General features: G+C 36.7%; 1 protein-coding gene across 4 annotated transcripts in view; it reads right to left on the bottom strand.

The window, feature by feature from the left end:
- The window catches only part of LOC117495862 (CD209 antigen-like protein C), a 75,803-nt gene extending 70,659 nt beyond the window's left edge, over positions 1-5,144 (bottom strand). The window contains exons 1-7 of one of the 4 annotated variants that reach the window (XM_034147436.1): positions 4,847-5,144; positions 4,266-4,438; positions 4,103-4,192; positions 3,724-3,894; positions 2,788-2,930; positions 2,461-2,570; positions 1,962-2,215 (exon numbers count right to left, since the gene is read on the bottom strand). In XM_034147436.1, the coding sequence (XP_034003327.1) occupies positions 2,086-2,215; positions 2,461-2,570; positions 2,788-2,930; positions 3,724-3,894; positions 4,103-4,192; positions 4,266-4,335 (714 nt within the window). In that variant the 5' untranslated portion in view covers positions 4,336-4,438; positions 4,847-5,144 and the 3' untranslated portion in view covers positions 1,962-2,085. Of the gene's footprint in view, positions 1-1,961; positions 2,216-2,460; positions 2,571-2,787; positions 2,931-3,723; positions 3,895-4,102; positions 4,193-4,265; positions 4,439-4,846 lie in introns of those variants that run through there. The other 3 variants (XM_034147439.1, XM_034147440.1, XM_034147437.1) reach the window with 3 other exon arrangements.
- Between the last annotated feature and the right edge of the window lie 11,250 nt (positions 5,145-16,394).

Genomic DNA, 16,394 nt, shown 5'->3' with positions numbered 1-16,394 from the left:
TCCAGTTTTTTCTGGTTTCCCTTCCATTTACAAGACTTGCACAGTCCTCTTCACCCCACCACCACCATTATCAGGGGGTGATCCCCTAATAAGAAAGGTCATTTTCAGGGTCCCCCCCATAATCTTCACTTCACCTGTCAGTGGTCATAATGTTATGGTTGATCGGTGTAAGTGTCCCTTGTCTCGAATGAACTTTGCCTTTGACTCCCTATTCCACCATGTTCACCAAACCGGATCTCCAAAATGCAAACCACCCAGTCCGGATCCGTAAAGAAGACGAGTGGAAGACGGCTTTCAACACCCCTCTGGGCCATTTTGAATACCATGGTGATGCCGTTTGGACTCACACATGCCCCTGCTATATTCCAAAACCTGGTAAATGTTGTCCTTGGGCACATGTGTAACCATATTGTTTTCATATACCTTGATGTCATTCAGATTCTTTTTTTAAATGAACAAAATGAGCGTGTGAAGCACAACTGTTTTGGAGAATCGCATGTTCGTTAAAGCAGAGTAGTGAGTTTCATGCTTCTACAGAGTTAAAACAATTAGAGACAGTTTAAGACTGACTGGCAATGAAATATTCTGTTAAATAGAGATACATAAACGTAACCATAAAGGTAAATAATAATGGCAGTTCTTGATTCATTATTTTTGATAGTTTTTATCTTTTGTAACAGCTTAAATGTAACATCTGGATTTCAACAACATTTCAAAATACTTAAATTTGTTCATGATTACATAAATACACAAATAAACTATAAATGACCTCCTTAACAAAAAACAATTGACACTTGATGAAGCCAAATACCAAACAGTCCAAATCAGTTGCGTGCATTTCACTTTTTGTAATTCCTCTGAAGCATTCTGTCTGCTGCTGATCATAAACATACAACGTTTAGAGTTATTCACGTTGAAAAAAAAAATAGGAGGTGGTAGTCACAACCAATTATTGCTTGAATTGAATAATATTCAAACTGTATTGATCCTGTATAGATTTGTTTTACTGGTTAATAAAAGAGAAACTACAGTAAAAGAGAATAGCATGACATTGTTGTGAAAGCGGGGATCTTAATTATAAATGCTGATAAACACAAATGTCTTTCCTCTGAAGTACTCTGTCTGCCGCTGATCATAAATATATAAAGTTCACATAATTATTAAATTAAAGCTAACTTTCAGGGAGGAGTTGTTCACTTTGAGAAAAAAAGGTGAAGTGGTAAAGCTGCTTTTTATCTGATAACAGCAATTTGTTGAAGTGGAAGAGCTTCATCTTGTCAGAGAACATGTAATACACCCACAATATATTTTTACGGTTTTTATCTTTGTATGCATGCTCAAAGAAAGTTGCTATTTCCTGATCTAGCTATATCTAATTTGCCCATTTACTAAAGTTCTGTAATTAACTTCAAATAAAAGGCAGTTTACTTTTAAAATGAAACATGAGCAAATCCTGCAAATCCCAGATTATTATTGTGATAAACATACATACATTTTTGTATTAATAGACAGCACTAGTTCTTACAGTATGTACAAAGTGGCTGGTACCTATGAATGTTAAATACCTACAATAGATTTGTAGTCACATGGCCACAAGAGCTCATTGTTAGGAAACATACAGTATAAACACACAGGCTATTTTACATATTTGAACAAGTTAGACCAATGCTGAGACTAGAGTATTGTTGTATATGTCTGAATTATTCAATAATGTTTGACAGTTTTTATTCTTCTTATTTTTATCATATTCTGCTCAATAAGGCACCTTCAATATTATAGCTTTCAGGAACTGTGGGCTTATCAGCAGATGTTTTTAAGAAGCTGTTTTTATGTTGATGGGTAAAAGGATTAATACAAATACTAATTTAATTGAGGCAAATAAAAGTTGGCAAAAACAAATTAAATTACTATTTATTTATTGCTGATATATATTATCAGAAAAAAAAATTGTGATTTATCAAGTCATGAAACGCAATTCTTATTCATGAAATGAGGCATTTTGAATAGTTTTAAATAACTCAATTTAAAATAAATTGTAAAAGCATGATTGCATGTTTGGTATCCAAACAGACACCAATGTTAAGCTTATTTCTCACAGATCCAATGCATATCGATCTTACAGGGCTTGTCGTTCCAGCTTTGGGAGTGATCAATACTCCATATTTCTGCACAGTCCTCTTCGTCAAAATTATCAGGCTGTGCTGGGCTCCAAAACCTAACAGGTATTACAGGAAAAGAAGATGAATTAAAAGATTGGACATCAAATACAAATAACTATAAGTAATACAGCCATGTTCTTTTCTTAAAACCCAAATGAATCTTCTGGTGAAATGGGCAGACACCCTACGTTTAAATGCATCCTGTGTGTTGTGTTAACTCCCATTACAGAAACATGTGAAACATTTAGAAAGGTCACAACATAAACCAGCGTCTGTATTTCAAACCAAAGTAAAGCCTTACGTCAGATTCAGATTCAGTGGAGATCCATCCACCCATGTCCAGGTCCCCTCCTCTTCTCTGTCACTCAAACCAATCCAAGTGTTTTCCTTGATCATGCTAGAGATGAATTCCTGTTCACATATTAAAAATGCAGTTTACTGGGATGGACATCAACATTCAGATAACTTTTCCCTTTTTACTAGCTCAGAAATATGTAACCAACACCATTGTTGTGATGTAATCATTATAGCTGATAGACACATTTGCTAGTATATGTACAATAAAAACATTATTGATTGATAAAAGCAGGAGTTATACAATCACAAGTGTTAAAGCAGCACACATTACCTGTTCTTCCTTACTGTCTACGATCATCAGATCTGCTCCTCTGGCTCTGCAGTTGTCTCTGCTTTGTTCCCAAGAACGTTTCTCAGTAGAGAAGAGATAACAGGAACAACCAAACTTCCTCCATCCTTCAGGACACGTTATCTCTGTAAAAGTTTTAAGATCTTGTTGATTTACTGCTTTAACTGCTGAAATATGGAACTCTTGAGTGCATTATATGTCACTTTTGTAATAATAATGAAAAAACATATTTATTAAGCATTTTTAGAGGGATGAAAAGAGATCACACATTTCATTGCAAAACAACTACTTCTCTCTTTTTTGGGATTTAAATAACTGTTTGGATGTGATCTAGTCAGGCACCACAGCACTGAGACTGATCTTGTTAAAGTCTTCAATGACATCCACTTAAACACAGACAGTGGCAACATTTCGGTGTTAGTTACTAGACCGACTGGAAAACTGGGTCTGACTTTCGGCAACAGTTCTACATTGGTTTGAAACCTTGTTATCCTTTATTATTATTATTATTATTATTATTATTATTATTATTATTATTATTATTATTATTATTATTATTATTATTATTATTATGCTGCAAATATCTGGAACAAACTACCTCTAAGTTCTTCTTCCTATTGCTTATATTAAAAGTAATTTAGACAAGGAAACTGGCCATAAGCATAGTTTACAGAGAAATATAAATATGGTGGGTGAAGAAAAATAAAACAAACTATAAATTAAATCACTCACCACTAAGTCATTAAAAACTAATTCTTAATTATCATTAATGAAAAGCGTCATTCTGTAACTATTTTATGAAAGGATCAATAGTCAGCCTTAGAATATCAATATTGAGGTATTTTATAAAACATATTATGATAATTGATATCTTACACATACTGAGCCCTATGCAAACCCCCCACATGAAGCACTTACTCAAACACTCCACCTCTCTGGTCTTTTCAGTGAGGCTGACATTCAGCTGGTTGATCAGCTGATCTCTGGCCTGGAGACGCTCAGTCAGGTTGTCTCTCTCTTCAGTCACTGAGGACAGGTCTGCTTTGACAGCGGAGAGATCTGCAGCTGCACCACCTACTGAGTTATGATCTGAAATGAAAATAGATGTTTCTTAAATTACCTGATGCAATCATACTGACACAAACCAAAATGAACGTTTTCCTATTTTGGACCTAGGATAAAAGTAGAAAAAAAAAAGATATATTTGGTCGAATGTGCATCTTTCCGTGCAGAATATTGCTCCTTAAAATCACACGTTCAAAATGACATTATTAAACGTATTAAAAGAAAGACTCACAGTGGACAGCGAGGCCGATGAGTCCAGCCAGCAGGAAAACACCCAGCAGCCCCAGACCGAGAACAGACGCTCTGAGAAGTCTCCTGGGACCTGAACACAGAGAAGACCAGGGAGTAATACAGTAAATCCAAAATCCACAGTGCTCTCTGTCTGACACTCTTACCTTCTTGTATTGTTGATGAGCTTGAGCTTAGGGGTTTGACATCGTCAACATTGGCATAGACTTCCTCCATTGCTCATGGGAATGCCAACTCTTTCCTAGAAGGTCAGCTCTGCAGCAAGTATCCTGAAGTATGTGACGGTGTGGTTGCTGGTTTGAATTTCTAAATGCTTTATCTTTTTGAGGAAATCACACATCATTTGAGGAAGTCACACATCATTTGAGGAAGTCACACATCATTTTATATAAAGAATATCAGGAAATACTAACTTTATTAATATGACCATATTAAAAAGCACAGTGACAATACAGATTTAAGACTGAAACAAATGTGATAATCATGTCCATTGTGTTACATAGAGACATATAATCTTACAAAGCCATAAAGATTAATAATATTCAAAATATTCTGATCCTGTAAAGATCTATTTTACTGGTTAATAAAAAGAGAATAGCATGTCATCATTGTGAAAGCAGCTACAAATGATTTTTGCCGTGAAAAGCTGACGAACTGGCACAGATTTAAAGAATATTATTCTGTTAATGTAATGTTAATTTCTGAAAGTTGAGACAATTTAAGTTACCTTTTGTTGAACTACTGTATAAGTCTTTCAGTCTCCCTTTCAGCTATCCACTCTCAGGTGAAAGCCGTACTGCAGACGCCAGCTGATGCGCCACAACACCACTTCAAGCCCGGTGACTGGGTAGTGATCAAAGACTTCAGGAAGAAGCACTGGAAGCAGCAACGGTTCCAGGGAAGTAGCGTGCCAAGCTACCATCACACGCATCAGAGGGTTGTGTTGTTCAGAGGGATGTGTTCCGGTTCATATACATGTAAATAAAAGTTTTACACAGAAAAAAGTTTTACATATGTATTTCTTTTTTTTTCAAAAACATTTTTAGTCACATGAAAAAAGTGTAACAGTGCATTGCAGCCAATAAGGCATTTTTTTTTTTTTTTACAAAAGAACCCTTACCCACTTTCCCTCAACCCAGCCCCATCCCACCGACCCCCTCTCCCGGAGCACTGAGGCAACAGTACATCAATTACATACCAAATGATAAATACAATAATTGACATGCACATACAGTATATACAAATACACATACCTGCATACATACATACATGTACACATACACATACACATACACATACTAACACATATATCAAGGGATGTCACACGGGCTGCATGTGTGGCGGACAGGGGAGTAATAATATCAGAATTATAGGCAGATAAAGGGAGAATCCCTACAGCGACACCATATCAGGGGCAAGACGGTCTACATTACTGATCAGTGGCATCCAATGAGCGTACAACTTATCTGAAGAACCCCTGAGAGTAAACTTAATTTTGTCCAACTTTAGGAGAGACATAGTATCACCCAGCCACATTTTAAAAGAGGGAGGTAAAGGAGATTTCCACAAAAGAAGGATTTTTCTACGAGCACTCAAGGAGGTAAAGGCAATGACATTGGTTTGAGTGTTTGTCATGTTGATTTCATCTGGGGGCCTACCGAAAATAGCTACATGAGGGGATGGAGAGATTTTTAGACCTACAATTTCAGAAATACATTCGAAGAAAGATTGCCAGAAGCTAGATAATTTAGGGCACAACCAGAACATGTGAGTCAGGTCGCTGGGGGCCTGGGAACATCTATCACACCTGTCATCCAATCTATCTGGATAAATCCTGGAGAGCTTAGCCTTGCTATAATGTAGTCTATGGAGAACTTTAAATTGTATTAGGCTAAGTCTATTACAACTGTTGGATGAGTTGACGGATCTCAGGGCCTCCTTCCAAAAGTCATCAGAGAAGGTGATCTGTAGTTCCTTTTCCCAATTGGTTCTGATCTTATTAATGGCATACATATGTCTTTTTGATCCACACATATTTGTTTTCCGTTTAAAACCGCATTGTATGCACCCGTCCTCTGGTTGAACTCATGATACCAAGGGTGAACTTGTTCTCTGTTTCAATCTTTGGCTCGGGCCAAATGCATGATTGTGCATTACTAATAGTCACAAGCAGAAGCATAACCCAGGATGTCATTCATTTCTGTTCCTGTGTACTATGACAAGAGTGGGCCTTTATTTTCTGGAAAGCCCCTTAACCCTTGTGTGGTGTTCATATTTTTGTTATTCAGCCAGTGTTCGTGGGTCTGGTGGACCTGCTGCCTTTTTGGGTTTCAATTCAACACCATCAAACAATTGTATGTTAAAATACTCAACAGATGTTTACTTCATCCCAATTACAAGCAATATAAACATCATTTATGGTTAATATTTGTCCTTTTACATTTATTAGATCACATTAATGAATTAAAGTGCTACTTGTTGTTTTGCCCGCCGACAGGCTGGTCCTGTGGCTCGTCTTTTGTTTGTAGCTGATGCTCAATCTCATCCTCTTCTTCAAAGTCACTGTCAGACTCAGAATTCTCAGAAATGTGATCCTCACATTCTGAAACCTCTTCCTCTTCCTCTACATCATCATCAAATGGTTCTCTCTCTTACAAAATCATTTGCAAGGCCCTCTGAGCAGAGAATCTTTTGGCCATCTTGATCAGTTGTGATAAGGACCCAAACTGGCGAAGCTTTATTTATTGTGTTTCGCCCCAAATTTGCAGCTGGGATAGAGTGGGAAAAAAATAAAGATTGGTTTCCGCAAAACATAATGCGGGAATGTGAGAGCAGACAGGTGTCGGTGCCTGAATTTATCAACAATGTTGCAACCTTGTGCGGGAATGGCAGGGACAGAAACACAAAAGTTTCACACACACACACACACACACACACACACACACACACACACACACACACACACACACACACACACACACACACAGTACTTTTGACAGATTCTGCACCAATATCTCCACCTTGGTGTTTCAGTTGTGTAAGCACTTTTTTAATTGGGTTGCTTAGGCCATTAACTATTAGTGAAATTATATTAATGTTCATAGTTTAAATTCTGGTGTTTTCTGTGTTGTAACAACTCTCCTTTACACATAGTTCTCCAATCACTTCTCAAAAATGCACCTTTTAGAGCTTCTAAACCTGTGTACATAATTTGTATCACCTTTCTTGTATTTTCCAACAGTGTATCCATACTTAACCCTGTACGGGTAAACTGAAAATAATGATAACACATGTGACAACAGAAAAAGAGAAAAAAGAGTGCGACTTCCATTTGTGTTACCAAGCACCTAAGGTAGCTGTCCAACATTTTCCATGCATGGAACTGAGCATGGATCCTAGGGTCTGCTAAGACCCAGAGCTGCAAGGTCTTAAAAACAGCCCTATAAAATATTTTCATCTAGATAGTTTGAAAGATGTCTGATGTCTGGGAAATAGCAATAGCGTAGAGGATAAAACAAAACACCATCAATACGTCACACCTCTTAAGTGCTAAAGGTATCCTAGCAACTGTACCAGATAATTATCTATACATCTATCTCAAAGATATAAGGAAATGTTTGTTTGTTTCTCACACTGAGAGTCAAGACAAATTCAAATAAGCTTTATTGAAATGCCCACATTTAAAACACACTATTGCCAAAGCACATTGACAATACAGATTTAAGACTGAAACAAGTGAGATAATCAAGTCCATTGTGTTAAATAGAGACATATCATCCTACAAAGCCATAAAGATGAATAATATTCTAAATGTATTGATCCTGTATAGATCTGTTTTACTGGTTAATAAAAAGAGAATAGCATGTCATTGTTGTGAAAGCAGGGATCTTAATTATAAATGCTGATAAACACAAATGTCTTTCCTCTGAAGTACACTGTCTGCCGCTGATCATAAATATAAAAAGTGCACATCATTTCAAAGACAACTTTCAGGGAGGAGTTGTTCACTTTGAGAAAAAAAGGTGAAGTGGTAAAGCTGCTTTTTATCTGATAACAGCAGTTTGTTGAAGTGGAAGAGCTTTATCTTGTCAGAGAACATGTAATACACCCAACATATATTCATACGGTTTTTATCTTTGTATGCATGCTCAAAGAAAGTTGCCATTTCCTGATCTAACTATATCTAATTTGCCCATTTACTAAAGTTCTGTAATTAACTTCAAATAAAAGGCAGTTTACTTTTTTAAATGAAACATGAGAAAATCCTGCAGTTAAAGTCCCAGATTATTATTGTGATAAACATACATACATTTTTGTATTAATTGACAGCACTAGTTCTTACAGTATGTACAAAGTGGCTGGTACCTATGAATGTTAAATACCTGCAATAGATTTGTACTCACATGGCCACAAGAGGTCATTGTTAGGAAACATACTGTATAACACACAGGCTATTTTACACATTTGAACAAGTTAGACCAATGCTGAGACTAGAGTATTGTTGTATATTTCTGAATTATTCAATAATGTTTGACAGTTTTTATTCTTCTTATTTTTATCATATTCTGCTCAATAAGTCACCTTCAATATTATCACTTTCAGGAACTGTGGGCTTATCAGCAGATGTTTTTAGGAAGCTGTTTTTATGTTGATATGTAAAAGGATTATTACAAATACTAATTTAATTTAGTCAAATAAAAGTTGGCAAAAACATATTAAATGACTATTTATTTATTGCTGATATTAGTTTGAAAAAAAAACAAAAAACAAATTGTGATTTTGCGAGTCATAAAACGTAATTCTTATTCATGAAATCAGGCATTTTGAATAGTTTTAAATAACTCAATTTAAAATAAATTGTAAAAGCACGATTGCATGTTTGGTATCCAAACAGACACCAATGTTAAGCTTCTTTCTCACAGATCCAATGCAGATCGAGCTCACAGGACGCGTCGTTCCACCTTTTGGTGTCAGGTTTGATGTGGGCACAGTCCTCTCCTCTATGATCATTATTAGGCTCTCCTTCTCTCCAAAACCTAACAGGTATTACAGGAAAAAAAGATAAACTAAAAGATTGGACATCAAATACAAATAACTATAAGTAATACAGCCATGTTCTTTTCTTAAAACCCAAATGAGTCTTCTGGTGAAATGGGCAGACACCCTACGTTTAAATGCATCCTGTGTGTTGTGTTAACTCCCATTACAGAAACATGTGAAACATTTAGAAAGGTCACAACATAAACCAGCGTCTGTATTTAAAACCAAAGTAAAGCCTTACGTCAGATTCAGAGTCAGTGGAGATTCATCCACCCATTTCCAGGTCCCCTCCTCTTCTGTGTCATTCAAACCAATCCAAGTGTCTTCCTTGTTCACGCTAGAGTTGCTCATCATCGCATCGAGGAAATACTGTTCACATATTAAAAATGCAGTTTACTGGGATGGACATCAACATTCAGATAACTTTTCCCTTTTTACTAGCTCAGAAATATGTAATCAACACCATTGTTGTAACATAATCATTATAGCTGATAGACGCATTTGCTAGTATATGTACAATAAAAATATTATTGATTGATAAAAGCAGGAGTTATACAATCACAAGTGTTAAAGCAGCACACATTACCAGTTCTTTATCACTGTCTACGATCACCAGATCTGCTCCTCCGGCTGTGCAGTTTTGTCTGCTTTGTTCCCAAGAAGCTTTCTCAGTAGAGAAGAGATAACAGGAACAACTGAACTTCCTCCATCCTTCAGGACAAGTTTTTGCTGTAAAAGTTTTAAGATCTTGTTGATTTACTACTTTAACTGCGGAAATATGGAACTCTTGAGGGCATTTTATGTCACTTTTGTAATAATAATGAAAAAACATATTTATTAAGCATTTTTAGAGGGATCAAAAGAGATCACACATTTCATTGCAGAACAACTACTTCTCTTTTTTGGGATTTAAATAACTGTTTGGATGTGATCTAGTCAGGCACCAAAGCACTGAGACTGATCTTGTTAAAGTCTTCAATGACATCCACTTAAACACAGACAGTGGCAACATCTCGCTGTTAGTTACTAGACCGACTGGAGATTATTATTATTATTATTATGCTGTAAATATCTGGAACAAACTACCTCTAAGTTCTTCTTCCAATTGCTTATATTAAAAAGTAATTTAGACAAGGAAACTGGCCATAAGCATAGTTTACAGAGAAATATAAATATGGTGGGTGAAGAAAAATAAAACAAACTATAAATGAAATCACTCACAACTAAGTAATTAAAAACTAATTCTTGATTATCATTAATGAAAAGTGTCATTGTGTAACTATTTTACGAAAGTATCAAAAGTCAGCCTTAGAATATCAATATTGAGGTATTTTGTACAAAATATTATGATAATTGATATCTTACATACACATACCGAGCCCTATGCAAACCCCCACATGAAGCACTCACCCTTGCCCATCAAACACTGGAGCCTGTCCACCTCTCTGGTCTTTTTGGTGAGGTTGGCCTTCAGCTGGTCAAGACTCTCAGTCAGGATTGCTTTGATAGTGGAGAGATCTGCAGCTGCAACACCATCTGAGTAATGGCCTGAAATGAACAAGAGACACGTTTTCTAAACAGAAAATACCTCATACTGATACAAACTTAAGTAAAAGGCAGAGGGCAGAAAGTGCTTTTGAAAATTCCAAATTCCAAATTACATTAACTTATAAAACAGACTAACAGTAGACTGTGAGTCCGATGAAGGCAGCCAGCAGGAAAACACTCAGCAGCCCAAAACCGAGAACAGACGCTCGGGGAAATCTCCTGGGACCTGAACACAGAGAAGACCAGTGAGTATAATAAATCCACAATCCACAGCTCACTCCGTCTGACTGACACTTACCTTCTTGTATTGCTGATCTTGGGGTTAGGGGTTTCACAGTTTCAACATCGTCATTGATTTCCTCCATTGCTTTTAAAAAATGCCAACTTTTTTCTTCAGGTCAGCTCTGCAGCAGGGACTGCAGCGCATGTGACCGAGGTTGAGGGTTTCAATTTCTAAATATGTTATCCTTCTGAGGAAGTGACTCATCTAAGATTTGCTGAAAGAAGTTTCTATGACAATCTTCCAGATGATTATCGGACACACCATATTAAAGTTACAGACATTCTCTCTCTCTGCAGACCTCCATGTATATTTAAAGGCTCTTTAGAGGTATAAATATAATTGTTCTGTTTTTATTTAAAACAAATACATGTCATATCATTTTAATGTTGAAGTCTGTCTGCTGCCAAAATTATCTTCCACAAAAAAACATCCACCACTGAATATTTTAAGTTACAGACCTTAAAAAAAGTAATTACATGAACACTTACATAAGTTGAGTCTGAAATCTTCTTCATTGGGAATAAGAATGCAGGTATTTCTAAATCAAACTTTACCTTTCAAATTCCCTCCTGGAAATATCCAGCAAAGAAAATATTATAAAAGTTAATTTAGGCAATGATGATTTCTCACTTTTCCTCCATGACTCATGTCTTTATGGTATGAGTGTGTTTTCTATTTCTTTTTCTCAGTAGTATAAATGATTTGTGCTTGGTGTGTTTTGTTTTCATCAGTCTTTGTTCGTATCGCAGTCACTGCCCAGGGAGTTCTCCTCGGTCAGCACAGCCAGCCACTATGTGAAATATCACTATAAGGAGGCTGTGGAGCAGTGGGATAGTGCACTACACTTCGGATCAGGGGAGAGCTGGTTCCAGTGCTGCAGTCAGCATGTCGTTGTTTCCCTGGGTAAGACACTTCAGCCCATTGGGGATTGCCCACAGTATTGAATGTATGTAAGTGGCTTTGGATAAAAGCGTCTAACAGGTGAAATGTAATGTGAAAGTCTGTGGGATCTTTCAGCCCAGCTTACCAGCCCTCAGAGTCATTAAAGACAGTCTGCCTGTTCCCCTCCGGGAACTCCGGCACAGGAAGCCATGATTTCACAACCTGTCAGGGAGCCATGGGTCCACGCTCCTGAACGGTATGACGGTGATGTGGGATTGTGTCAGTCTTTTCTTATGCAGTGTGAACTTTTGTTTGCCAGACTGCAGTCCTACAGTATGCCTCAGATAAGGCTAAGAATGCTTTCCTCATGGGTCTCCTCGGGGAAGCACTTTGGAGTAGGTGTCAGCCTTTCGGGGAAGAAGGTTCCCACTTTTGGAATCGTATCAGGGGTTCTCAGCTGAGATGTGGAGGGTGGTCGACCATCCTTTACGGGTGAAGGATGACTACTCTCTCTTCGAGTGTGGCAGAGTATGCCATCGAATTCCACACAATGTCGAAAGGAGTTGTTATGGCAGAATATTTAATACAGCGTATTTATGATATTCATTAATGATCACATGGTATTCCATATGATGTGTGTTACTGAGTTGGGTCACACACAGTTAGAGAGACAATGGTCGTTCTGAATTATCAATAGATGTATTCATTTTAAGTGAGCTGACACCGAGGGTATAGGAAGTTCAGAGAAGGCCTCGGGTTATAAAAACAGTTAACCTTTGTTAGGTAACTAATCCTAAAGATGTCATGAGATGATGACGTTTAAATATATACAGGTATAGCTTTCAGAGAGAAAAACATGTGACATTTGTGTGGTTGGCTGCATGATACAATGTGTGTGTGTTAAACATGTTTGTGGAACATGTTCGTGTGTCATTTAGAAAAGTATATATAGCCCTGTGTTTCTTCTGTTCTTGGGGGCATTTCCACGATTGGCTGCTGTGGCAGAAGGTGATGTACTTCCCATTATTGTTTGTTTGTTGCAACAACTAAATAATAATTACTTATCAGCTATATCTGTGTTTGTGTTTTATTGATTCCTCTCTGTTTCATTCTTTCCTGTTGTGTTATGCTGGATCTCCACAACATTTTGGAGGTCCCACCGAGATGCCGATGCTGGGGGTTGCTGTGTTCCTTCTCTGGGGGTCTCAACTCCCTTGGCCAGGCAGCCCTGAGACGGCTGTGGTAAAATCTCAAGGAATTGAGAAACCAGACTTGAGACTTCCACAGAGGAAATACCGACTCACAGTAAGCAAAACGTATTTGGAATGAAATGACTTTTGAAGTTGTATTGGTTAAGAGGAAGAAGCAGAGGAGTGGAGTTAAGGCACAGCTATGGCTGAGATATATTTGTTGATTGTTCTCTCTGTTGGTTGTCATTGTTGATTCGTAAAGGTCTTGTTTTATGTTGATAAATGTTTATACTGGAGAGATCACTGTATTCTGCTCGTAGTCTGCCTGAGAAGCTAAAGGTTTGACTGAGGGAATATGATCTTTGCTAGCCGTAAGGACATGTTATGCTGGAGGAATCACTGTATTTGCTCGTAGTCTTGAATTCTGCCTGAGAAGATCCTGATGATTTGTCTTAAGGTTCAGAGATTTATTGGCTGAGGAATACAAATTTGCTTTGAGAGCCAAGTGCACAAAAACAGGGTGGAGGGTCATGCCTGTTCCGGTCCGTTCGGTAATTAAGAGATTAATAAGCCCAATCTGAGTCGAGGGGGTTAAAAATATAAAAAGCTCTGCTCGCGACTCTGTGAATTCACAAAATACAAAAGTGGAGGAAACCATGTTTTGTCAGGCCGTAATGAGTTAGAGACTCAATATAAAGCGCTAAATGTTTTGGTATACCATAGTTTGTTGTTAATTGTTCTAAGAAGCCCCCTTCTCCTGAAAAGGCTGAGAGCTCCAGCCGGGGTGTGTCTGTATTTGTCTGTGAAAGTATTTCCCTCTTTCTGATTCTGTAGAAGAGGAGACCCTTTGTTTTATCAGCCGTGAGAGCAACAGTGTGTCTGTTTGCTCTTTTCTCTGATGCCTGAAAAAAGGAGTGAGTTTAAAAAAGAAGTAGAAGATTAATGAGTGATCTGAAGTTGGAGTGAATACATTGAAAATTAATAGATCAATGTGTGATTTGATATAGTAGATTTATTGAAATAAATAAGAAACAATAATTTGTTGTTTTTAGCATAGTTTTTGTAGGATACAGTTGCGTCACATTGTGGATTTTATGAGAAGTTTTGAGAATTGATTGTTACCATTGCATTGCATTGTGAATTTTATGGTATTTGTCATTAACTAAGAATTGTACTTAATTATATTTCATACAGTAACATTAAGGGAAAGTAAAAAGAGATTTACTGAGTATATGAAGTAGCTATATTGAAATAAAAAGATTTTGTTTTATTTTTACCTAGAATTAAGTTGTTTTGAAAAGTCTAGAGAGAGTAAAAGTTATATAAAGTTAACTACTATTCTGGAAAATGTTCCTATGGTTTACTGTTTTATGAGTAACATAAAATAAAAATATATGTATTTACTAGATATAAGAACAACATGCTTATCTAGGTTAACAGAAAGTTGCTATTAACCAGTTTCAGCTGCAACTATCCTATCTTTGTTCTAAAGAGAACATACGTTGCATTTACAATTAATGTTAAGAAAGTTCACAATTGATATCACTAAAGACTGTTTTGGATTAATAGGGCGTGTCTGTCATAAACATTCGTGCTTAGATGGAATAAAGTGTTGAGATGTTCTCAAAGTGGGAGTTTTCACAATGCCTTCTTTGTTTTTATTGAAACAATTAAGTGATAAAGAAAACTGTTCCGTGATGATTTCTTTAGGTTTTAGCTTTAGTAATGAAGATTACATTGTGTGAGGAAACTTTTCCACCTGTTACAACCTAACCCTGCTTGTAACACAACTTGGATAAACAATTAGAAAATGAATAGAATAAGCAAATAGATAAAAGATGAGTCTATAGTGGTTAAGGAGGGTTTCCTTGTTTTGCTCATTGACTTAGAAGTGAAGTAAAGAAGAATAGTGTTTTATGAGAACTGTCATTCTTCATGGGTTTTTAAAGATAAATCATCAGTTTGTATGGACTTTAATGTTAAAATGGATCATGGTGGAGAAGGAATACCTTTTTGGTTTCAAATTTAAGAAGATTTTAAAGATGATGTTTATGTTCTTTTCCTGACTAGAATTTAAAAGCAGGACGTCAACTAGACAAAAGAGATTTTACAATTTAGTTTTACTACTTTTAACAAAGTAAAGAATCTGGGTAAACTACCACCGTTAGTTTGTTTTAACATTCACATGTTTCAGCATTCCTGACCATATGGACACTCAGCCATTTTGTAACCCGTTGGGGGAGAGATTTAAATTGAGTGTTTCTCTAGTAGCTGATTGGCTGTGATTACAGCAGCACTGGATAGTTATGCGCCACCTTTGGGTTGTACTCTGAATCAGTGGGTTGGTGAGATGTTGCTCACTACAGAAACAGAAGAACTGTGCAAAGAACGCATCTCTGAGGAGGTTTTGACATTTTGCTTGTGCCTCGTTGTCAAGGCAACAGTGGTGTGAAGAGGAACTGCAGTTTTTGGGGATTTCTACTGTGCAGAGGACAACGTGTGTCTGCTGATTGTACCACATTGATCCAAGAGTTTCCTTCCCTCCAGATGCCAGAGAGAGTTTCCTTGAGCCCACTGACCAGGGCCGTTTCTGGCTTTTTGGGGACCCTGCCACTGACTACAGCTGCAGAGGACAACAAATCACTGACTGTTCTCATTATGACAAGATCTTGAGACAGGCTTTTCTCAGACTGTTCAGACTCTGAAGAAATTATGCAATGATTTTATAGCATAACTGTGCAAGGGTTTTCCAGAGGGTGGTGTAGAACATTATGCTTAGTGATTAAGAAGAGAGGCTGCTTGTTTAACGATGGTCTGGAATACTGAAAAGATTAAAGTTTAATATCCTTGTTTAGCATACGAGACATCTGATTATTTTATCACACATAATAATCTTGACATATAAACTGGCTATGGGTAAAACGTGTGGTAGTTATACCATTGTTATCATGAACTAAAAATAAATAGGGAAATAGTATCTGGTTAAAGAAGAACGGATTTGATATCCTAGAGAGGGTTAGTTATATTGTGAATACTTCACAAATTATTTACTAATGTATTTTGAAGAAACAAATAACAAAAACACAAGTCCAATTTTGTTTTGTTTTTAGATTAAATTGTCCATTACCAAAACTGTTCACCTTAGGTCTAGCTTTAGACTTTGATAGTAAAGGAGTATTTAGGCTTATTTTTATATATCTGACATTTTTTAAACATGTTGGCTATTTCCTAGATGGAGAGATGGCATTACTCTCCATTTGTTACAAACATTTCTGAAGATTGAATATTTGTTCCATTTCTAATATTCCTATTTCAAACGTAATTTTAGAGTA

Source organism: Trematomus bernacchii, unplaced genomic scaffold, assembly GCF_902827165.1.
Source record: "Trematomus bernacchii unplaced genomic scaffold, fTreBer1.1, whole genome shotgun sequence".
NCBI lineage: Eukaryota > Metazoa > Chordata > Actinopteri > Perciformes > Nototheniidae > Trematomus > Trematomus bernacchii.
The sequence above is the reverse complement of the archived record's forward strand: the minus strand, read 5'-3'. Positions and strand labels throughout refer to the sequence as shown.